General features: G+C 40.1%; 1 protein-coding gene across 3 annotated transcripts in view; it reads right to left on the reverse strand.

Moving 5' to 3' along the window:
• Positions 1 to 24,666, reverse strand: part of LOC118661996 (SPHK1 interactor, AKAP domain containing) — a 99,751-nt gene that overhangs the window by 9,341 nt on the left and 65,744 nt on the right. For all 3 annotated transcript variants that reach the window (XM_036320585.1, XM_036320586.1, XM_036320584.1), the window contains 5 exons: positions 14,880 to 14,939; positions 13,180 to 13,314; positions 10,837 to 11,092; positions 5,752 to 9,517; positions 350 to 535 (listed from right to left, as the gene is read on the reverse strand). In XM_036320585.1, coding sequence (XP_036176478.1) covers positions 350 to 535; positions 5,752 to 9,517; positions 10,837 to 11,092; positions 13,180 to 13,314; positions 14,880 to 14,939 — 4,403 coding nt within the window. The remainder of the gene's footprint in view (positions 1 to 349; positions 536 to 5,751; positions 9,518 to 10,836; positions 11,093 to 13,179; positions 13,315 to 14,879; positions 14,940 to 24,666) is intronic.

Here is a 24,666-nt window from a genome sequence, read left to right on the forward strand (position 1 = left end):
CATGTAAACCCAGCCTGGGTTGCATCTGAAATACAAATGAACCAGAAAGAAAGTATCAAACATACCAGGTGTAATAGCAGCTCCTATTAAGAAATTCACAGTTGTCATCACCGAATACATTAGCTGGGGCTTGCAGCTTATTCTTAACCTTGGCCACGGTAATTGAAGCCATAATTGCATATTAAGATAACTCTCAGCACAAATCATGATAGGCAGGCAACCTGACCCAGTGGGAACTTTCTGTTTTTGTACACTCTACTGGGACCCGTTGCAGAGAACCATTTAAAATGCATTTCTGAAATATGTGTGGAAGCCTGTTTCCCTGGGAAGTCAAGTGAAGAGCAGGTACCTCATGGATCGCTCACTGAACTGCAGGAAGCTACTTGTGTCGTCTGGGTTGTCCTCCTCATTGGCAAGCTGAGACCAGCTGTCTGTGCTCTCCCCACTGCTGACGGGAGGGTTGGGAACCTCATCCGGGGCTCTGCCTTCTGTCGGGACTTCAGCCTCTGGTATGTTGCTGGTATCAAGGCTGTCACTGTATAGATGGTAGGATATTATTACCAAGAATGGGGGAAAAAAAAAAGAGTGGGAGCATAGACTGAACTTTTCACAGGACCTTGCGCTGGCTGCTGTTGAGCATGAATCTCTGCCATACTGAGCAGGATATTCTTGCACACAGGTGCGGTCTTTCTTTTAGGTCAATACTTCTACTTCTGCTGGTGCCCTAGGTCCCATTTTGTCTTTTCAGGATAACTCCCCATCAGCTTTTCCCAATTCTTTTTTCTTTTTTTAAAAATATATATTTTATTGATTTTTTACAGAGAGGAAGGGAGAGGGATAGAGAGTTAGAAACAACGATGAGAGAGAAACATCGATCAGCTGCCTCCTGCACACTCCCCACTGGGGATGTGCCCGCAACCAAGGTACATGCCCTTGACTGGAATCGAACCTGGGACCCTTGAGTCCGCAGGCTGATGCTCTATTCACTGAGCCAAACCGGTTAGGGCCCAATTCTTAATTTGCTCTCTTTCTTTGAACTCCCTCCATTCATTTCAGAAACACCTGTAAGCACCCTGGTGTGCATATATAAGAATTTTTTAGGGGCAGCGGTATTTGAAACGAGATACCCAGAGCATCCTCCCCCGAGTTATGATTCAGTGTTTCTGCAGAGAGGCCCAGAAAGCTGTATTATAAACAACCACCCCTGGTGATTCTAATGCAAGTGGTAGGTGGGCCATGCTGGGAAAATTACTCACCCCAATATTTGATGGGGCTTTCTCTGCTGGAATCCTTTGAAATGTGGGCTTCAATCTCCAGAGATTTATTTTTGCCTTTGCTAAGGTTTTATATGTAGTGCTATTAACCTGAGATTGCTTTAAGGTAAGTTACCAGCTTGGGGGTTCCCTGGACCGCCTACATGGTACAAATTAGACCTTTAAACATGCATTAGGACAAGCTGTGGTTATAAATTCTTAGGGGATTTTTCCCCCCCTCTATCCAGAGCCCTAATCCTGAAATACAGATTTTATTTTTTAAGTCAGCTTCCTTTGCTTGTAGGTGATTCTTTTGCCTAAATTTACATTGGACATAACTTCAAAATACGAAGGTTAGTGTCAGTTCTAAGTCTTAACCATTCACCGTTTGCTGGAACCACAGTATAATTTCCCACTTTCCTTTAGCCTTTAGAAAATAAACTCGGATATTACTGAAACTGACAAATGCTTCAGGAGCAGGTGCAGAATCAGCTTTAACTAGCCACATTTGTTTCCAGATCCTTTCATTTTCTGCCCCTGAGATGATGGTGATGATGATCATTATTAATAACAATGTTAAATTCTGTCTTGTATTTAAAAGGATGCTTATTATATTAATCCAGAAGTTATAATTGATTCATAGTGGGAGAAGTTTTCAAGCTAGCTTGAAATTCAAGTCTCACTTCATATGGCTCGCCCCTTAACTACCTTTTAGGTCTCATCTCAAATGCCAGTAGCCACTTTGACCAATTAGTTATTCTCTATCACACTACTCTTTATTTTTGTCTTGTCACACTCTACAATAATTTACGTTATAAAGAGATTTTTCATGTATGTTGTTTGTCTCTCCCACTGCTGTGTAAGGCCCATGGGCACAGCACCAAATCTCTATATTCTCCTGCATTTGAAGCCCCAAGGATAGTGCACATTAATGGGTATCAACTATTTGTTGGATGAATACTATTTTTGTTGAAATAAATATAAATGAATGCACAACATAAAATATGTTTCTAAAAAAGTCAGATGATGTTGGTGAGGGCAACATGTGATGTTCAGAATCTTAGTTTGGTGTTTATACTGTGGTCCCAAACTATCAAAAAGTTAGATACTATTCTTTAATGATCTCAGGTAGGGTGGCTGAGTTAAATACACATTGTTGGCCAATAATAGAATAATATTTTTTCCAGAAATTAAGAACTGGAATACCTCATGTTATTTAAACTCTTTATAATCGAAGGATAATTCAGGTATCTGGACAGATGTGGTGGCCTAAAATATAAGTATTTCTATTTGGACATGACTTCCATAATATATTCTGAAGTGGTTAGTTACTCTTTTATAAAATAAAAAAGGAAGTGATTTTTCTTTCAGTATGTTGAGATTTTATGAAGTTTTTAGTAAGAATTATGAAAATGTCCCCCAGAGAGTAGCCTAAAAATATCTTCAGGACATGACATCTCCCCACCTCCAAACAGAATTCAGAGGGAATTGAGTTCTGTGTTTAGCTATTTTGACACATCAAATTTCATGATAACAAATCCTAGATTAGAAAATGTGATCTAAATATGACTAATTTCTCCTCTTTCAAATCCTAGGAAGTTCCTTTTTAATAAAATTCTCATACTATTCATTTGGGAAAACAATCTCCTGGAATTAAGGCAGCCCTATACCCCAACCCAAACAACAATAAAACCATAAAGCAAACATTTATTGAGTTGTAGGCACTTAAGAATCCTCTTATGAAATTATTATATTCCCATTTATAGGCAAGTAAACTGAAGTAGAGAAATGAAGGCACTTGCCCAAGGTGACATGGTTAAAGGTTAGTTCATGTTCTATTATTTATATTGCTCCACAAAGAAAAAATATATTTAATAGTTAATAGTCCTTACATTTTGGGAGCAGACCCGTCTCTTGAATTTCTAAGGCTGATGATTTCATGTTTGATTTGGAAAACAAAATCAGAAATCCACATCATGAGCTGAGAGGATTTGTGCTTGGGTCATGTGTGTGAGTCCTTATATGGAACACAAAGCTAAATCAGTTGGAGGCTTTAATCATATGCTTTTCCAAAATTTCTGCAAGCCTCAAGGTTGTAGCTATTTTAAGCACAATATTAGTGACATTCAAGTAAAAATCGCATAATGAATTTTATTTCACTGTAGTAACAATCACTATTTGATTTGAACCTACAACCATAAATCTTGTTAAACTAGTTCATGAATGTTCCTTAACTAGGTCACCTTCTTTGACTAAATATCTTAGCTGGTTTATGATTGCTGTGTTTAGGAGACTTTAAATCAAGTGTTCTCCATTTCCTGCTATCTCAAGTTAAAGTAATTTTAAAGAATTACACATTGGCTCTTGTATATCTGCTGGGAGCCGGTCCATCCTTGCTGTTTCAAGGGACCTGGCATAGATGGCATACTGTTCTTAATATGTTTGCTCACCTTCTTGGCACTATGTGTTTTAACCAAGGTCTCTGAGAAAGGTTGTTTCCCCAGGTAGGGATTTTCCCCTGAAGTTAGGGAGGGAATAAAACCTCTTAACTAAGTGCCAGGCGGGTAATTAATCACTTTAACTACGAACAATCATGCTTAAGCTACATAATCTTTACTCCCTGGAATGGAGATAAGAAACGCCCTAACCTTTGGAATAGAGATTGATAGGATTGGAGTCAACTGGTATAAATACAGATGTAACAAGACAACAGAAGACAGAACCTACACACAGAACTTAGAAGGCAGAACCTACACAGAACCTACAGACAGAAGAACTTCGCTGGAGGGAACATGGCAAAAGATCCTGGACTGAACCTGACTACAGAAATTGGCAAAAGAACCTGACTAGAACCTGGTGACTGAACCTGGCTGGAGAACCTGGACAGAACCTGGCTGGAGAACCTAGCGAGGGAACATGGCTACAGAACCTGGCTGGAGAACCTGGAGAACCTAGCAAGAGAACATGGACACAGAACCTGGCTGGAGATCCTAAGCAGAACCTCTCTGGAGATCCAGACCAGAACTTGGCTGGAGATCCTGGCGGGAGATCCTGGCTAGGCTGCTGATCAACTGAACACTGTCTCTGTGTCCTTCCTTCTTCACCGACTCCGTCTACGCCTTTGGGAACCCCTGGACCTGCTGGGGCAGGACCCCGGCATATATCTTTACCTCTTTGATCACTTTTAAAAATTTGCAATTCACCATACTTCCTAAAGGTGAATACTATGGTACGTATGGTGCTCCTATAAAACTTTGATGAATATTTTCTATAGCTGGAGAATTACTGATATGTAAGAACTTGTCTTCTTGGTCATCTTAGCCTATTCTTCATTTGATTTATATTTTTGTTCTTTTGCTTGTATATTTTCATGCTTTCTTTCCTTCAATTTCTTTTAAGATTTAATTCAATTGGAAAGCTAAGTTCTTAGCACTGAGGGATTGAGAATGAAATATTCACATGCATCTGAACCACACACCACCCACACCTTGTAATGATACCTTATAATGACGGGGAGCATCAGCACCTAAAGATGAAGCCCTTTAGCTTCCCTGGTGAGGGTGGGAAAGTACTGGGGGCATTTGAGGGCTGATGAAATGTGATGAAGGCTGCATTCAACTTGTTTATTGTAACTAACCACTTAAAAATCAAAGTTTCTTTGTGCAATAGGCACATGTTCCTGAAGAGCTATGCAGGCCATTTCTCATCCTATGTTTTCCATAGATAGAGCTTAATTTTTGTTTTCTTCTTTTTTTTTTTTTTAACTTTAACTATAGACCAAAAATTATAAATGATACAATGGTCTCATATTTAAGAATCCTATGAATTTTCTATGAAAAATGGGAGCTGTAAAAATAACTGACAGTTTGTTAGCAGCCTGAGAGAAATAATTACTTTGCCTCAAATTCAAAATGCACTGTCACCTACATTACAATTTTTCTGAAAAAGAAATTGAAATAACAATACTCTAGAGTTGTTTTGCCTCTAATGCTGCCATAATTATACCATGCATCTAAAGGGCCAGCACTTGCAGGACACGGTGACCTTGCAGAGATTTTTATAACAAGGCAAGAAAGGAAAACTTGAAAGGAGAGGCCTTAGAGAAAAATGATATCAAAATATTTAATGTCATCTTACAATATTAAAGTTTATTTAAATTTAAAATTTTCAAGTAGATTAATTGGCATATTTTTTCTTTTGCTTGAAAATTGCCAGGCATAAATTTTTTAAGCATACTATGGGTAATTAATTTTAATAGGGAGAACAATACCCTAGCTCCTCTATTATGTAAATGAATCCCATTTGTTTTAGAAATTAAAAAAAAAATACTTCCATCTTTCCATTATTATAAGTTCTTCTTAACCCAAGAAAGCCATGTATTGCCTCAGACATCCAGTTCTTGCATCAATAAAATCCCTAAGATTTAGAATAAATATGAATTAAGATGCAAACTCCAGTCCCATGCACTCTTATGGAGTCTCACAGATCATTCACTCACCCGTAGTTTTGGCAGTTTTTCTTCTCCGTGTCTCTACCCCTCACCACATCTGGGACTTTCTCATCGTCTTTCAAATGCTCCTCTGCTCCTTCCAGGGGGCCACACTTGGAAAGGGTGTGTTCAGGTTCACCAGCACACTCTTCTCTCTGATCTGTTTCAATCTGAATCAAAGGCACTTCCCTTGAACAAAGTGATTGCCTGGTGTGGTTTATAGAGACACCATCATGGCACAAGGAAGTTTCCTTTTTAGAATTGAAACTCAGAGGAGCAGCTTTGCTTGGAGAGGACACTGGGGGATGTTGGCTTTCGGTAACAGAGTCTTTCCTCTGGTAATCAATAGACTCCTGGACAAGAAGAATTGGCCCACTTTGCACTCTGCTCGAAGCTAACCTGTTTGCACACTTGTCCACTTGCAAGGGAGGGCCACCAGAAGCAGGCTCAGCATCAGCCTGGGCATCGTCCACTATAATTTTGTTCTTCCGCATGAGGGCCTCGATTGAGTTTGCCCATGTCTCATGAATTAACATGGCTGTGATCTGGTCAGTTCCACCTCTGCGATACAAGCAAGAATCAGATTTGCAGAGCCCCGTTGAGGAAGCACTGCTGACTGGCTGTACACTCAGGAAATCTCGCTGGTTGTTTTGAGCAAAGCCATCTAAGGAGTTGGCTTTGAATGGCACATTCACTGTCAGCCTGGCGCCCAGGGATCTGCCATCTGGCATAGACGACTGTCTGTAATACAGTGGGGATCGCAGAGAAGGTGACAATAAACCCGCCGTCCAATCCTGGCTGCTGCGTCTGGAGAAGGCGTTCTCTTTGCTTTCTCTTTCAATGTCCCTCAGCATGTACCTGTAGAACTCCTCGGTGATGCTCTCTGTGCTGGACTGCTTAGAGGGACAGCGTGACCTCACACTGAGGTGGTCATTTTTCCGGCACACCTGCTGCATAGCTGAGTTCACAATGCTGCTGGCATTCTTGCCTGCATAGTAATCCAGCAGCAACTCAAATCCTCTTCCTTCATTCTCCATCTGATTCACCATGAACCTGGAAAACTCATCGGTGATGCTCTCACAGCTCGATTGCTTGGAGACAGAGCTGGCCCTGCTCACTGGCTGACTTAGGGTGCTCATTAAACCCAGGCTGTTGACATAGGCCCTGGCGTTAGAGTCCTCCTCAGCAATGCTTTCACAGCTGGAGGCCTTCAGCCGGTTCCACCTGTCTCCACTCTGTAACCGATTCCGGGGAAAGCTCTGGGCTTGCCAGACGCCGTCCACCATGGAAAACTCTGTCAGGTTCATGATCTTGGCCGCTACTTCGTTTGCAAAGACACTGACAGAATCTTGGGTGTCCTCAAGGTTCATTGACTCGTCCACAACCCTGTTCATCAGCTTCTCTTTAAGCTCCGGGTGCTCATCTGTTTTCCTCTTGATCTCACTGAGCCGTGGTGGCTTGTGTTTCCTCACAGCGGCCCCACTGGCCTGACTTTCCCTCCTTTTCAAAGATCGGCAGGTTAGGTTCGGGGTAACCAGAAACTCGGTCCCTCTTTTCCATGCGCAAAACCAGGGTTGTTTTCCCTTTGAGTTGTCAAGGCAAATTGCTGCGATTTCAGTTGCCATGGAGACAATGGTCTCTGCTAATTCTTCGGCAAAGTCTGTAATGCTGTATACCTCTGTGTGTTTTGCCTGCAGCATGGACTGAGCAGGAAGCAGCAAGTCACTCCCTAACAAAGACAGATTAACTTGAACTTCATTGTTTAGAAGTGAAGCACAATTGTACTTCTCTTGGATGTTGGGACTGCAGCTGTCCTCAGCATCCTGGGAACTGCTGCTGCACTTGGTGGCTACCCGTGTCCTTTCTCGCTCTGAAGAGGCTCTGCATTCATTCTCCTTGTGACTCAGTGTCTGATATGCGTTTATTATATCCTTTCCCATGGTTCCTTTCAGATATATTTCCTGGGGGAATATTTTAGCAGTTGAAGAACCAAGCATTCCGGGACTACAAGACAATTCAGATTGTAGCATGGGGTTCTGGAAGAGGCCTGGCTTTGCTGAACCCTTGCTGTCTTGCTTTGGAGGCATGTCCTCTACAAGGTCATTGATAACAAGACTAGTGTTACATGGATGAATATGTGGATGGCTGCTGGAGTATTCAGCAGCTTTAGTCCATGCTTGACTAGCAGCCTGATCAGGTGGCTGGTTGCCTAGTTCTGTTTCCCTCCATCCAATGGTTTCCTTAGAAAGGAGAGTGGGACATTCACCATGCTGTACCATATGGCTCATCTTCTTGAGTGTGAAGCATATCACATTGAAGAGCAGTTGATTTATACTTTCCATTAAGAAGTCCAGAGTTTCAGATGAATCCGTGCCTTTGGGGTCGATTCTTTTATTTTGCTGGGGAATTTCAGCAATGCAGTGCTTCAGAATCATATTGGACAGAGCATGTGCCAGTTCATTTCCAAGCGCATTTTCTGAGCACAAGATCTGAGGCTTGGAAGCCGTTTCCATAATTCTTCTGTGCATTGATTCCATGAGGTCTCCAATGCTGCTGTAGGCATCAGGCCTTATTAAAACCAGAGCGGCCTCTTTGAACAATGCCCCTGCAATGGCCTCATTTCCCAGCGCCATGCCCCTCCCTGTTGCTAAATTAAAAAGTGGAGGGATTGCTGCAGAAGACACAGCTGCAGACAAGATTCCACTTGAAGCTTCAGGGCACTTCACCTGTCCTGCTTCAGCCAGGCCACAGACAGCGACGGCACTGGCCACCTGAGTCATGCCACACAAAGCAGATGGAAATGAGTATTCGCTGATGGAAGGTTCCTTGAGTACTTGGGATTCTTGAGTCTGCAGTAGGTCGTTGCCACCTGGTGGATGGTTGGAAATAAGGGATTCTTGCTCCATTTTCAGTCTTTCTGTGGCCTGTGGACTGGAAATAGTTCCAATCACGGTGGCTGCACAAGCTAATGCTACCTCTAGAGCACTCTGGGGGTGTCTGCTGGCATTCTCTCCAGAGGGGCCACCTGAGTTTTCAAAAGAGACTTCCATCTCAGGCCACGTAGAGGTGTCAGGCTCAGGGGGAGCATTACTGCCATCGGGACTCTGAACAATGACGATTTTGGGGAGCTCATTCCATGACTGAGGGACCACGATATCTTTTGTGGAACAGCGACGAGAGAACAGAGCACTTCCTACGGAGACACTGACTGCAGTTTCCTGGGGTAGTGTAGGCTGAGACTGAGATAATCTAATAAATGCATCTTGCAGCACAGATTCTGCTAAATTTGTAGCATACTCGCCGGTTGTGACTTCTCCATCTTGTATGGGAAGAAGAGAATTTGTTCCATCTTCATGGTCTCCTGTGTCTACCTTGTGGTCATGCTCCATGACAGTGCCATGGGCAGAAGGTCCATCTTTCTTAACCACCTTGGAGAAATAAGCATTTCCTGGAATACAGAGTGCCTGCAATTTTTCCACTTGTTCTTTAAAATTTTCTGAATAATAGTAATTTGTGGCTGTCGTCTCATTCCCTGTAGTTTCACCTTTCCACCCTGATAGCTTTGCTGATGGCTCTAGACTCTGCAAAGTTGTGTCTTCTGCTACTTTTCCCAGAGATGTTTCTGTTTTAATCAACGACGTGTGATATTTGCTAATGTATTTGTCTTCCAAAGTATAAAGTGACTTTTCCTTATTGTAATCCCAGTCCTCCTGAGTGATTTCCTTCGGCTTTTTACTTTCCATAACATTGGCTGAAACATTTATGTTCTCATAACCTAGTGAAGAGAAAATGAAGAGCACAATTACTTTTTGAATAGCAGGTTCTCGTGAGCCTAAAATAATTATTTTCTAAAAATGCTTTAAAGCATCAGGTATCCTCCCCACATCCCCAAATAGCATTTGAATGTTTCTTCAAAAAAAAAATGTTTCTTCAAGGAAAATGAATCTGAAAAGGCTTCTGTGCTTCATTAGGGAATGCTGCCCAACAAAATGGGTGTCAGTGCAGAAAAAAAGTGCAAGCATTACAGCAGAAGAAGAAGGCTGTTGGGAGCTGACAACTAGTCACCATTCTTCAGGGGAAAAGTAAGCTCCAAACTGCATTTATAACTTCCAAGTGAGTAAAGGGGGAAGAGAGAGGATGTTTACAGCAACCTCAATAGTGAGTGTTGTTACAAAAATGTGCTCTGAAGTTCTCATAGGATTTGCCCCATGGTCAGTGACAACAATATCTGGGGTATCCCTTCCTAAGGCTAAGAGTTGGGGGGGAGTCCATTGTTCATTGACCTCCACGAATAAGTCAATAGAAAGAGTGAATAAATGAGTACTAAGCACTTTTTTGGGTTATTTACTTCTGTCTTCACCATTTGGTCTTTCTCGTTCTAGATTTAATAATCTTGTGTTGTTTTGTACAGTAACATGCTGCACAGGCTTGTAGCCTAGGAACAATAGACTATACGGGACAGCGTAGGTGTGTAGTTGGCTATAACATCTAAGTTTGTATAAGTGCACTATGATGTTAGCCCAACAATGAACTTGACTAACAATGCATTTCCCAGAATGTATCCCCCCTCGTTAAACAGCACACGACAGCCTCATATCATACTTTTAAATATATTAGTGCTACAGGAACTACTATACTCCCATGTTATAGATAAGGGCTCAGAAGACTAAACAGAAACTAAATAACTGGCCCCAGGTTTCACAGCTTCAAAGAGACTGTGTTAGGATTCAGGCCAGTCCAACTCAGCTTCAACAAGTAAGTGGCTTTGATGGAAGACTTAGGGGGGTTAACTTTCCTCCCAGTGATAGTCTCCATCTCTTGGCAGTCAGGAGGATTTCCCTTTGAAACACACACATTACCATCAGAACACCTAAGGCATCTTTAGAGAGAATGGAGCCATCCAATCATTAAATCTAAGTGCCTCCGTCAGCATCTTCACCAGTTTTCTCATCCTCTTTTCCTCCCAAACTTAGTGAAGATTGGGATGTGTCATCCGAACTGATGTGGCCTGAAACTTTTCTAAAATTGCATGTAGACATTTGTATAGGGTGACTAATTTCAGCATGCACATTTGTTTTATTGGAGAGTTCTCACCGTTCCTGTATTCTTCCACCTCACTCTCCTCCTCCAGGTGCTCAGATGCGGTGAGAAAGTCTTCCTCGATTGAAGACAGGGAACAGTTGGTGTCATCCTCCACCTTCAAGATGTTTGTTTCCAGGTGGAGCTGCCGCTCCTGAACCAATTCCAGGCCAATCAAAAATTTGTTGATTTCAAAGATGATGCAGTTGGTACTGTTTGGTCTGTTCCCCCTTGCACACTGGACCAAGCAGATGTCTGGCAGCCAAGGATACTAAAAGTGGAGAGAAAAAAAGGCTTTTATTAGAAAAAGAAATTAGAAAATCATTGACTCTGACCTTTCTTCTTCCCTCAATCTCTCCTGTTCAGAGTGGGGACCTTTGAAATATTTGGAACATCTTCTAGGCTTATTCTGATGAACTGCTTGAAAAAAATTCAAGTGCTATTTGGGAACACAGAGTACCTAGGAGAAAATTTGACATAGGGGAAAATAGACCAGTTGTACCACATATTTTTGCTCTCTTCTGTCAAAGCAAAGATTGCCCTGGGCGAAGTTAATCAGGTAAGGAAGTCTTTCTTCAAAGCTATTAAAATAGGGGAGAGAGGCCAGAGCTGAGTCAGACCACAACTCCACTGAAACAAAAGATGATTGGGTTTTTAAGAGCTGGTGTAGAATTATAGTCTGCCTGTGCTCAATAATTGGCTTTGCCCAAAGGAAAACTAAACTTTTTTGTATCTTCATGATAGGAGACAGTTTTGCAAATTGAAGCAACTCTCACAAAGGCCTAAATTATTTTGTAGGTACCGCAGTCCCTATGTTTTCATAGATCAGCAATATTGGAGTAGCACAGCAATACCAAATCTCATCTTAGTCAATTATTGCCAATACCTGCTGGTTTAGGGATATTCTCAGTTTGGCTGCCTTGTCCCTTTAAAAGTTGCTTACCTACTGGTTCAGAAATGGGCACATGACAAATGAGAGCTAATAGGACACAATGAGACTTTTTCCTGGGAGCCACCTGGAAGAGACATTCTCTCTTTCTTACTCAACTTGAATCCAAAGGATATTGCTTTCTTGTGAGAAGAACTTGTCTGATAATGGGGTATACAGAGAGAAAGCAGAAGAGAGGCCACAAGAGAATATGCATATCGGATGACATTGTTCAAATCCCTGTATTTAATCTACCCACTGGATTTTTTAGTTACTTGAGACAATGCATTCTTTCTGTGCTAAGTCAATTTTCTGATATGTTTAATTAGAAATCCCAACTAAAAGGACTGGTCTAGAAATATTCTTAAAACTGAGGTTTGTAAATTACTTTTGGTCATAATGATTTTGCCCAATATAAAGAGAGGATATTTAGAGACATTTCTGTGTTCTCTTTTCAGACAATTAATTTTTTCACTAAGGAAATGTATTATTAGATTGCCTCCGAGGATTTTGTTCTAGTCTTGCTTAACAAATTGTAATAGGCTGTGTGCACATTTTTACAAAGCATCAGAAGTAGAGCAAGAAATAGTGGGTGGGCCTCTGAATTTTTTGATAATTTGAAATACTGAAGAATAAATTATTTAAAAATTTGCAGCAAAACTAAAACCCAAGAAAGGACAATTTGAAGAAAAACAAATGCTTATTATCTTAATCTATAGCTTTCAGTATAAACATATCTTATTTGAGAAAATTAGCAATCTTTCATACAATGTGCCTTTAGAAATCTTTTACGTATTTTTCTGTAAGTTGATTAAACACTTTGTATACTTTTATTTTTCTTCAAGTAAAGAGTATAATAATGATTTATCTAATAACAATGGACAACAGGGTGTTGGATGAGAACAATAATTCCTACTTTATTTTTAGTAGCATTCTTTTCTTTTGGAAATTTCATTCTTTGGGACCAAAAAACTCTATTTGCATCCTGGGGGCTGCTATCTTATACTTACTACTTGGCTGTTTGGTGCATCCTAAGAACTAAAAAACATCCAGAAAGAAGAAACTCTGGGATTCTGGGACCACATAGTATGAATTAGAATTTTGGTGTTATTCTTGTAACAGAAGACAATTCTGCTTTTTACTACCTGGTATATTTTCAGAAAACCAACCAGTGCCTAGTGTGTCTGCTCTAGTTTAAGTGCCACGTAGCACTAAGAACTTGAGTTGATGTAAAGGAAGGTCTGTCAAACTCTAAGTTGCAATATTTCGGAGAAATACAAATGAACTATTAAATACAGAGATGTTCTTTTTTATGCTGTAAGAGTTTATGTGAGGCATCTATTTGGGGTTCATACTGATATTTGCCAAGAGCCAACCATTGATAACATCACTAGTGAATGAGCACCTCATCAAGAGCCTATACTTCTTACCTGTGAAACTTTAAAATCTGCCTGGAGATTTCCAGATGTTAACCCACTGAGGAGGACAATTTCATTTTCTTTTGGTTTTTGGACATTCATGGAGCTGATAAGTTTTGGGAGATCTGGAGAAACGTTGACCAATTTCTGTAGAGCAAGAATCTTCATTAGTTTAGATGATTTCTTTTCACTTCCAAAAAACTTCCCCAAAACTATTTACTTACAAAAATAATGTACTCATATAACTATTTATAGTATAGGTTACTTAATCTACTAAATTATTACTAGAAGAGATGGTGTGAAAATGAAGCATTTGTTTAGATTGGTAGAAGCTACGAATTGTAGAAGAGTCTTTAAATATAAAGCTTTTAAAAGCTGTTAGTACTAAACTCCAAAAGTTAGTATTTAATAATTGCTGTCACACCACAGGCATTCTTAGTAGATTAGAAACTGTGTTGTTTTAAGTCCTGGGGTAAGAGAGTTATTGATTAATAATCATCTTATTTTCTAATAAAGTCAATAATAATACCAATAATAAAATAATTACTAACATGGATCTTGCTCTATGTACTAGGCAATAAGCTAACTAAAGTCTTTAGATGTTATATTTTACTACATTTAATTCCCACAACACCCCTATAGGGATTAAGTACCACTATTACATTTTTTTTACACTTAAGTAGTCTGAGCCCCAGAGAAGATTAAGACCTCACACAAGTGTATATAGCTAAGTCAGTGCCAAAGTATCTACTCTTAGCCATAGCTAAAAACGGCCTCAAATCACTCATATAAATCTCCAAACACCCAGTTCTTATGATGCCAAATTGCTTTGGCATCTCTCTTTGATGGACACTGCTCCATAATCCCATCAAATGAAATCATATGTACAATTTATTTTGAAAACCTTTCCACTACTACACAGATGAATAATATCTGGAACCTACTGGAAAGCTTCAGATGAAGCACTGTCAAAAAACAAAAACATCACAGGAGTCCTGAGTAATTGCAGGTCTACTGTTCTGTGATAATCAAGCTGCAAATGGCATGCTGTTATACATTAAAAGCATTACATTCAATAGTGAGATCAAACCATCTGCAGCTCTGGGCATGAAACGATCATCACACCAATCATTCTTCCCATTGTGTCCAGAGGCTATAGCCCAAAGGATGGCATGAGCCTTCAAGTTCCTGTATGTTGTCAAGGATTTACATCAGGATTCTCACAACTTTGGATGATCTTAGAATACGTAGCTGCTGCAGAGTGTGAAACATGTGAGCTCCAGAGAAGCGTAGGACTGGGAAAGCAAGGCTGGTGATAAAACATTTGACGATGAAAAAGCAGCCGGAAGCAGCAACCCCGAGAGCCAGAGGAAAGGGCTGGAAAAACCTTGGAAAAGCTGTCTCAGACAGCGCTTGAGAGTGGAGAAGGGGAGAGCAGAAAAGGACACTTTAAGGAAATGGTGGGAGGAAGAAGTGCCTGCTGGGAGAGTAGCTCTGTCCCTTGGGAAAACCAATTTCACAAACATAAGGCAGGCAAAGTGCATGGGAAGGTGAAAGAAGGTGAATCAGGGAAATGGGCTGTGGTGAAACCATCCAATTAAACAGTCCCCTACAAAATGAGCATCATTTAGAGGTGAAGTCCTGTTGGTTCTCCCATCAGTGCAGCCCACCCTTGGAATGAACTCCTGGAGAGCCTGAGTCCCCAGTGTTACCTGTTGCAGGTGTTCTGTACTGCACTCATTCTTGCTCACATCCAGGTTCACAAAGCAGACCTGGGAGAGAGGGCAAAAGAGGCAGTTAAGTAAGAAACCTGGCAGTTGTTCTTGAAGAAAGCAGGGATCAGTTGGGGGAAAATGATTTGAGTTCTACACATTTAATATTGTTGATTGAATATGTTATCTTTGGGCTTCTATGCCAACTTCTCTACCCTGGTCATAATTCCCACTGATCCACCAAATGCCCTCTTCCTTTCATGGCCCAACAAACAAAGAAGTGTCTTTGTATTAGAGTCAATGTAACAGTTACAACAAAAGCTTCAGGTTTATAAAGGGCTATCGAATCTCATGAAATAGAAAAAAAGACTTGTAATACTCTAAACCTCTGTTTGTAACTGCAATAAACACATCTTCCCATTTCTTTATTTCCTCTTCTCATTTCCTGCTCCCTCTCTCATTTTTAATATAGTGTATGCTAAGTGGATTTCTCTTTGTTTCGTGGTTTTAAGTTAATTTATTTAATCTTATTACATAGCTGGCCTCTTTTTGGCCATCTTAAATACATGTCTGAATAGGTTAGAGCATAAAAACAACAGCTACAATCTTAAATAGTAATTCAGAACAACAACTTAAATCTCAAACACATCCCATAGATACAAATGTACTACGGGCATTCAGAGGGAGATGGGAAGAAGAAAACTTAGAGAAAAGTTTCAAGACATGAGATACACTCGCGAGAGTTGGCTAGGATCTTGGTGGGTGGGAAACAGGAGGGTGTCTCTGGGAGGTTGGGTAGCATGAGTGATACTTGGAGATGGAAAGTTCCACACACTGTAGAGAAGCAGGGAGGGGAGACTGGGGTGCAGGAGGGCCTACAGAAAGGGAAGAGTCAGAAACAAGGTCATGGAAGGTTCACGTTAAATGTTATCCTGGGAATGAGGCTTTATAACATTTTGCTAAAAATCATCCAAAGGTACTTACTAGTATTCTTAACAAGTTGGTTTGGCCACGTAAAACTGAGAACATTAATTATCTGGCTATTTAATCAGATGTTTGGACTTAAGCCCATGCCCACAGGTATATGGGGATTTCTGATTTCAGTAGTTGTTCATGGTCATGGTTTCTCAGAGTCCATACCTTTTCCTTTGAGGTTTAACAAACACCAGCACATAATAAAAAGATTTTGGGAAAGTCCTTAAAATAGGTATAGGTTGCTGAAGTGTCAAGACCACTACTTTTTACTCCCCAACAATGGGAGATTCCTGGGCTCACAATATCTTTCCAGTGTATCCTAGAACGTTGTTGTTGAGAATAACTAGATGGCCATTTGGGGGAAGAAAGTGCCACCTACACTGTCATTCAGAGGTCCTCTTCCTTAGGGTTAGTAAGATGGGTAAATAGGGAGGAAGTGAGCAGGAGTTCCTTTGCCAACAGAAGCATAAAGTGTTCATGATCTGGAGTGGTTTCAGGATATTTATATAACAGCAGTAACTTTGCCCTTGGAAAACTGGTTCAATATTCGTTAGTACTCCAGAGCTTTTAATAGCATGCAGCTGGGATGGCAGTTACTGAATTGATTAGACAATTTTCCATTCTCCTTGAAGAAAGGTGCGCTACCTTGACCCTAGGTTCTTATTATCTTATATCACTGTGGGAGCGGGCAAAGCACAGACCAAAGAAAGGCATCTGTAATAACGACTTCTCTGCTCTCTGATACTGTCTTTAGTTCTCTGAAGATGAACTTACTTTTCATTCATTTCAGGCTGTAATATGAACTCTGCCTATCTTTGGAGGAAACTCTTCACACTTACTAGCTGGGACAAGACAGAAATAAAGCTAGATATAAGCCAACCACTTGCTTATACTTGGCGCATATATCTTTCTTTGGGGATGACCCAGGTTTTTAGGGTCTGATGTACATAAAATTTTGGGAGACCCTCTTTAAGAGAAAGAAAAACAAAATTGAAAATTCTAACTTAGGTGTGAAAGTGAATATTCATTTCTTTAGGAGAAAAGAAATGGCAACAAATTTCAAATACAAAAAGGCTGAGAAATACTGCAAACACGACAACTTCCAGAAAAGTGATATTTTAACCAACCAACTGCCAATACACGTCTACAATACTTTCCCCCTACATTTTAGCTCCATAATATTTGTCTCTTCATATGACAGCAGCTTTAGATTTTCTCTAAAGGGAATAGAAAGATAAACCAGTCTTATTGTTGTCTGCACATTTTTTCAGCTTCACAAACCTTTGCTGATAATATCTTATACATTTTCCAGGTTGATGACAAATTTAATGGGAAACCATTATAAAATTTCTTTGATATATGGGTTGTTACAGGCATACCTATTACTTGTAATACAGGTTTCTGCTATACAAATATAAGAATGTGGATAGATTCTTTTTTATTGATTTCCATTAAAAAAAGAAATAAAACACAAATGATGTAGTTAGTTATTATTTTCAATGCTGCATTATCAAGTAAATTTCTTCCAGGAGAGAACCCAATCTTGAATTTATAATTTCACATGCCTGGTGATACAATTCTCCACAGGCTATTTTCCTTGTTTTCTCTCTACCGTCCATATTTCTTTATATATTTCTGGTATTGGGGATAGTAGGACAAGCTTATGTTGCAAAATCATCTCTGAGCTGACACCTTCATGTCTCCATGTCCGGGTGAGTTGCCCATGGTAAGAGTATTTCTGGAAGCCAATCCGACATGTGGATGGCTAGCAATCACTTAACTATCCATGAAAATGCTCTCAAGTCACATGAATATATTTCATAAAAACACAATGCCAGTCAGTTTCCCTTAAGAGAGACCTCACATGTGTCTGTGGTCACTCCAACGATCTCCATATGAAGGAAGGTAAGATATAGTGGGAGTCTGAATGGAAGGAAACAGTTGCAGTTAAAATATCTTCCTTTTGAAAAATTTACAAAAAACTTATGACCATGTGGACACATTGGCCAACCCCATTCCCCAGGTCACTGAGAATGGAGCTTGTGCACCCGAGGAGCCTAGACCGTAAACTTTAATGATTTCACAGTAAATCCACATTGTGGTAAAATGGTCCTTGTGATGGAATTGCCCTCTGTGTATGTTCACTCTTCATGATGTTGGGTTTTTTACTTGAGATTTAGGTATGCACTAGGCATCCACTAATGCTGAACCCCAAGTGGAGTGCAAGACAGGCCTTTGTCTCGAAGCACTGGGGAATGGAAAGCGTAGGGTAGAGGTTGTGTAGTTTAGTGAGGGGACTTAGTGCTCCCTCTCCGAGGTGTATGGTCTTGGTGCTGGTGCTGAAAAGACAAGCAATATGAGGTATTGTTCGTACTCTCAGGGAGTTCTGGTATGTCTTCAGGCAGAACACATTGCTATAACTATGAAAACATTATTAAGTATCATAGGAGTGACAGGTCTGCATGCTGGAGGAAGTTGGGAAAATGAGCTCAATCACATTGGATTTGCAGAGAAGTCTGGATGTGAGTGAGGTGAGCTTGGAAGGCAGGCAGGACAGCTACAAAAGCAGAAGAGGGACGATGGCACACACAATAAACGATGACTGTTCCTGAATCAGCACCTGCTGAGTAATGATAAGAGGCTCTTTGGTCAGCATGCGGTGAGGAGAGGGAAAAGACAGAGGCTGTGAAGTCCAAGGCAAGAGGCACCTCCTAGAGGTATTCCAGAAGCGAGATCAAAGGTAAGAGCAAAATGCCTTTGTTTCTGCTCAATGAAGACTCTGGGTGTCATTCAGTTGACTTTTTAAAGAGTTGGATGAAACAAGAAATCATAATTCCATGAATCTTCCCTGTGCAAGGAGAGTTGGGAAAGACCCGAGGGTTAGAATGAGATATGTCCATCTCTATAGGAGGTTATAAGGAAACTCTTGGCAATGGGAAATTGAAAATAAGTGTCTGGGGTCAGGGTGAGTGTCCTATGTGACTAAAATGTTGAAGCGTGGGAGATTCTGCACTATGGTTCTCTGGTATATTGAAAGGAATTGCTTTGACCACCTGCAGACATGCTCCGCCAGGGCCACGACACATCATCACCCAGAGAACACACGCCCCCTTCCTTGCCTCCTGAACAGAGCTTATTTGCTGTCTGCACATCACTTTTACATTCAAATGGCTCCCTTTTGTCATTATGGTTTTAAAATGAAATGCTTTCGGAATAACTATCACTGACAAAACGATGCTGCTTTGTGATTTTGACTTTCACATAATCTAAAAGTCCAAAAGTCTTCAATGTTGTTATCTATACATAGTAAACATTTTAATGTACAATTATTTATTTTACTTATAAGCCATTTGCATAAAAGAGAACCATGTAGCCATTTTTAAAATTTCATAATGAAATTTTATTAGATTTTGATATCCTATATAATAAAGACCTAATATGCAAAGTGTTCGACCAGTCGCTATGATGTGCACTGACCACCAGGGGGCAGATGCTCCAACCAGTAGGAGAGCTTACTGCTGGGGTCCGGTAGATCAGGACTGGGCGAGACAGGCCAGACACGTCCTGGAGCCCTCCCGTGGTCCCTCCAGGGCCCTGATCGTGCACCATTGGGGTCCCTTGGCTTGGTCTGTGCCCTCTCACAATCCGGGACCCCTTGGGGGATGTTGGAGAGCTGTTTTGCCTGATCCCTGCAGGCTAGGCAGAGGGACCCCACGGGTGCACGAATCCTTGCACTGGGCCTCTAGTAAGACGTATTTTAGTAAGTCTACTATGAGAAGGAGGCTAACATGAAAGTCTAATGAAATAGGAAAAATAGTTTTAAGTAGATTATAATCCATAGCAACTTTTGTGAGTTCCCCTTTCTTAATAAATAGTTTTATTTCAGGACAAATTAAGTCAGACAAAAACAGTAATTATGTCATATAACAATTTCAGGTTTGACTTGTTGAATTGAAACCATAAAAAAGAAATGATGATATTGTATGTGGACAGTTTTATTTTTTCACATATTCACTTTAGTCAATATTTTGGACTCTTTAGAGAGTCAGATGCAATCTTTGAGAAATGTCATTGCATTATGATTCCACCAAGGGCAAATCCTTGTGCAAGGGTTTATAGGACAGTAGAGTTCTTAGCTCAGAATGCTGGGTATTTTCTCATATCTCCTGAAGTCAGCTAAAACCTGTTAAGGAAATCATTCCTATGGAGATCTTGCTTAGAAATGTTAACAAAAACCATGATGTCAAATTGCCTTTAAAATCTAGGTATGTGAATGAATGTTTACTATGACCAAATACATATTCATGCTTTCTCTTTGAAGAAACCCAATTCCTTCCTTCTGCAGCTTCTAACAGTGCAGCCACCTGGCCACATGATGATGATAGGATCTCTTAATGTATTGGTATTAAAGAGCTGATCCACAAATCTTCTAAAGAACAAATCTTCTCCTTTCTTCTCTCAACCAAAGGCTTCTGCTAGATTCAGGACCCGGGGCCAAAATTAACTCTTAAAGAATATGGCATTTTCCTCTGACTGGTACTTTAAGCTGTTGATAACTAACATGGCAATTTATATGTCAGTGTTGCTCTGCTATGGTGCTGTCAGACATTCTGGAACACAGTGGACTGTTGGAATGGCACTGCATTTGTACACAGTTATTATTGCTTTGAAATGACTGTAGCAATCACACAAATGAAATGTAAAGTTTGACTCACACCTAAGAATGTCAAACATCTGCTGGGGTCCAACCCCAGCAGGTCCAGGGGTCCCCAGAGGTGTGGACGGAGTCGGCGAAGAAGGAATGACACGGAGACAACGTTCAGTTGATCAGCAGCCTAGCCAGGATCTCTAGTCAGGATCTCCAGCCAAGTTCTGGTCTGGATCTCCAGCGAAGTTCTGCTTAGGATCTCCAGCGAAGTTCTGGTTAGGATCTCCAGCAAAGTTCTAGTTAGGATCTCCAGCCAGGTTCTGTGTCCATGTTCTCTTGCTAGGTTCTCCAGCCAGGTTCTCCAGGTTCTCCAGCCAGGTTCTGCAGCCAGGTTCCCTCGCTAGGTTCTCCAGCCAGGTTCTGTCCAGGTTCTCCAGCCAGGTTCAGTCACCAGGTTCTAGTCAGGTTCTCTTGCCAATTTCTGTAGTCAGGTTCAGTCCAGGATCTTTTGCCATGTTCTCTCGCTAGGTTCTGTCTCTAGATTCTGTGTAGGTTCTGTGTCTAGGTTCTGAGTGTAGGTTCTGTCTTCTAAGTTCTGTCTTTTTCTGTCTTGTTACATCTGTATTTATACCAGTTGATTCCAATCCTATCAATCTCTATTCCAAAGGTTAGGGCGTTTCTTATCCCCATTCCAGGAAGTAAAGATTATGTAGCTTAAGCATGATTGTTCGTAGTTAAAGTGATTAATTACCCACCTGGCACTTAGTTAAGGGGTTTTATTCCCTCCCTAACTTCAGGGGAAAATCCCTACCTGGGGAAACAACCTTTCTCAGAGAGGTGACCTTGGTTAAAACACATAGTGCCAAGAAGGTGAGCAAACATATTAAGAACAGTATGCCATATATGCCAGGTCCCTTGAAACAGTGAGGATGGACCGGCTCCCGGCAAACATCTATGCCTTTTTTTATTGTCAATATTAAAAAACAAAACACTTTGAAATGTTGCTCTAGCTCGTTTTGCTCAGTGGATAGAGCATTGGCCTGCAGACTGAGGGGTCCTGGGTTTGACTCCGGTCAAGGGCACATGCCTGGCACAATTCCCAGGGGGGCATGCAAGAGGTGGCCTATCAATGATTCTCTCTCATCATTGATGTTTCTATCTTTCTCTCCCTCCCCCTTCCTCTCTGAAACCAATAAAAATATATTTTAAAAATGTTGTTTTGGGGAAAGTAGCTATTCAAGCAGTTTGTGAAAAGAGATACAATAAAAGATATAGAATTTTCTAAACAATGACAGATGTTTTAGCTAACATTCATCAGGGCAATTACCTAAAAAATAACTAAAAATTAAGGTTGGTGCTCAATTATTTATTTTCCCACAATTTTTGTTGTTTAGAAGACATTCTGTTTAGAGCAAGAGGGTGCACTTTTATATGTCTGATATATGTTGACCAGATAAAGAACACATAATATTTATTTTAAATTTCCATTTTCAGATCTGCTTTACTGAGATATAATTTATAAACCATATGATTTACCCATTTAAAATGTAATAATTCAATAGTTTTCACATATTGAGAGTTGTCCAATTGCCACCAAAAGCAATTTTAGAATATATTCATCATTCACAAAAGAATACATACCTGTCAATAGTCAGTCTTCATTTCTTCCCCAAAACCTTTCTCTAACTCTAAGGCAACCACTAATACAGGTTGAGGCAAACATAGTTTACAGTTGTATGTGAAACACTGACTTTATTCTTGTATTATTATTTATTAATTATTGTGTTATTTTCCATATAAACAACTGTACAGCTACTTTTTGCCCTATCCTATGTACTTTCTATCTCTATATATTTGCCTATTTTGGCGATTTCATGTAACTAGAATCATACACTATGTGTTTTTGGTGACCAATTTAACATAATTTAAAAGAAAATGTATCTACAACATAATGTGTAAAAATAGTTCATTTGTTTCTATTGCTGAATAATATTCCAGTGTGTGGATATATTGCATTTTATTCATCCATTTATCTGTTTATGAATGCTTGAGTTACTTTCAAGGAAATATTTATTTTTCAAAATCTCCCACAAAGACCTGAATAAATTTCTGAACTTTAGGAGTCATGCCCTGGGATAGTGCAGGCAAAGAAAAGCCAAACATTGGTCAAATACCCAATAGATGGGTTATTACAGGCATCATGGATGACAGTAGGGGATCTTCTATTCAGTAGCAAATATTTTGAATCAAGATGATTTCTCAGTTCTCCATTTTGCTTAAGCCAAGTTTCAGAGAGCCACAGAATTCACTAGTGAGTTTAATAGGGACTTTTTTCTTGGGTACCTGGAGCTCGTGTCAGTTTTTGGGGAGTAGTCAGAGGAATCATGTCTCCTGGAAGATGAGCGGGGCCTCAGCAGGTGCTGAGTGAGATGATCTGCTTGTTGACCCTGAAATACTCATATCTAGAACATAATGTTCTTACCTATTATCAAGTTCAATGTGATGCTTCCACACCTCTCATCCTTCAAAATTTGTTATACTTTTATTTTTTTCTGCTTTTATTTTTTTCTTAAATAAGCTTTTATCATTCTCTTGAATGCTTTCAGTTCAAAACTACTTAATCTGGATAAGCATGTTCCAGCAAAGGAATGACAGAGGGAACAGGCTATCTTTGGATCGTAGAAGCCAAGACTGACCCAGATCCCCAGCGTCTATGAACAACCATGATAAAAGAACTAATAACATACAACTGGACAAGTAAGCTCTGCAGCAAAATACCACCTAATTTTTTTGAATCTTTAAAAAAAAATCTTACATTTTCCATGAAGAGGAAATAGTCATTGATCAGAATGTTAAAATCCTGTAAGTTTCACCAAGGAGCAGTGGAGAAAATTCCAGACCCATGACTTACCTATGTTGACTCTTCAGCTGGTCCCTGGGAAAAAGTGCTCCACTTATGTGGCTGGAACACTCTCCCATCTTTTAGGTACATTAGGGAAGAAGTGACAGGAAAAATCACTTTGCCATAGACAAGCTTAACTACAAATCCTGGCTCCATCCCTTACTAGTTTATAGTCTTGCTTAGCCATAGAAAAAAAGGGGGATAATAAAATCCTAACTTTGCAGAATTTCTATAAATATTACATGAAACATAAAGAAAGAAAATCTGAGCAAATTGCATGACATTTTATTGATTTCTGTGTTATAATCTATAAGGGTGAACTATTTGAAATTGATGCTCTTAAGATTTTTCATTCAAAAATGGCAGGTTCAACCTAAATAATTTGAGAGAGAATATTTATAAAGAACAGCCATTTCTGAGAACACAAAGTCATTAAAATTTGTCTTCTCACATGTAGTTACCTCCCTTGCTACTGAAATCTTACTTACTTGGTATAAATATTTGTCTCCATTTAATTATGTAAGCATATTTACATATGAAAAACATTAAATTATTTTTTCTAAAAATTTATTACTTACTAGAGGCCCTGTGCACGAATTCGTGCATGGGTGGAGTCCAGTTAGCCTGCCCCGATGGAGGCCTACTGGACCAGGCTGGTGAGGGGCAGGAGCCGTGGGTGGTACCCTGCCCCCGATTGGGGGGTGAGGCTGGCTGGGGGGGCTTCTGATCAGACCAGTTGGCCAGCCACAGTGCGCATCATAGTGACCAGTCCTTCTGGCGTTCCAGTCACTTGGCTTTTATATATATAGGTGTTTAGAAATCAATATGTATAGACAGAGAGTGCTACCTTGTTTTTCAGGATTATAAAACATTTAATTAAGAAATTCCTTTCTTTTCATCCTCAGAAGTGTTTATAATTTAATTTATCTGAATGCTCACCATGTTATGAGTACTGCCTGTTACCACATGTCATAAAACCAGTGGATGATTGCAACATACATGAAAGAGGTAACTAACTACATATAGAGAAGTACAAAAACACATTTTTTTTTACTATTAACTAATTACAAACTTTATTTGGATTCCACTAGTTTTCTAGGATCCAATTTCAGAAGCCACATTGCAAAAAAAATAAAAATTAAAATTAATAGTGCAAGCCCAGACTGGGAACATTGTACAGGATATCTGACCAGTACTCCCTAATACTGTCAAGGTCATGAAAATCAAGGAAAGACTGTCAAACAAATACAATTTAAAGCAGA

This window comes from Myotis myotis, unplaced genomic scaffold (genome assembly GCF_014108235.1).
Source record: "Myotis myotis isolate mMyoMyo1 unplaced genomic scaffold, mMyoMyo1.p scaffold_m19_p_8, whole genome shotgun sequence".
Classification (NCBI taxonomy): domain Eukaryota; kingdom Metazoa; phylum Chordata; class Mammalia; order Chiroptera; family Vespertilionidae; genus Myotis; species Myotis myotis.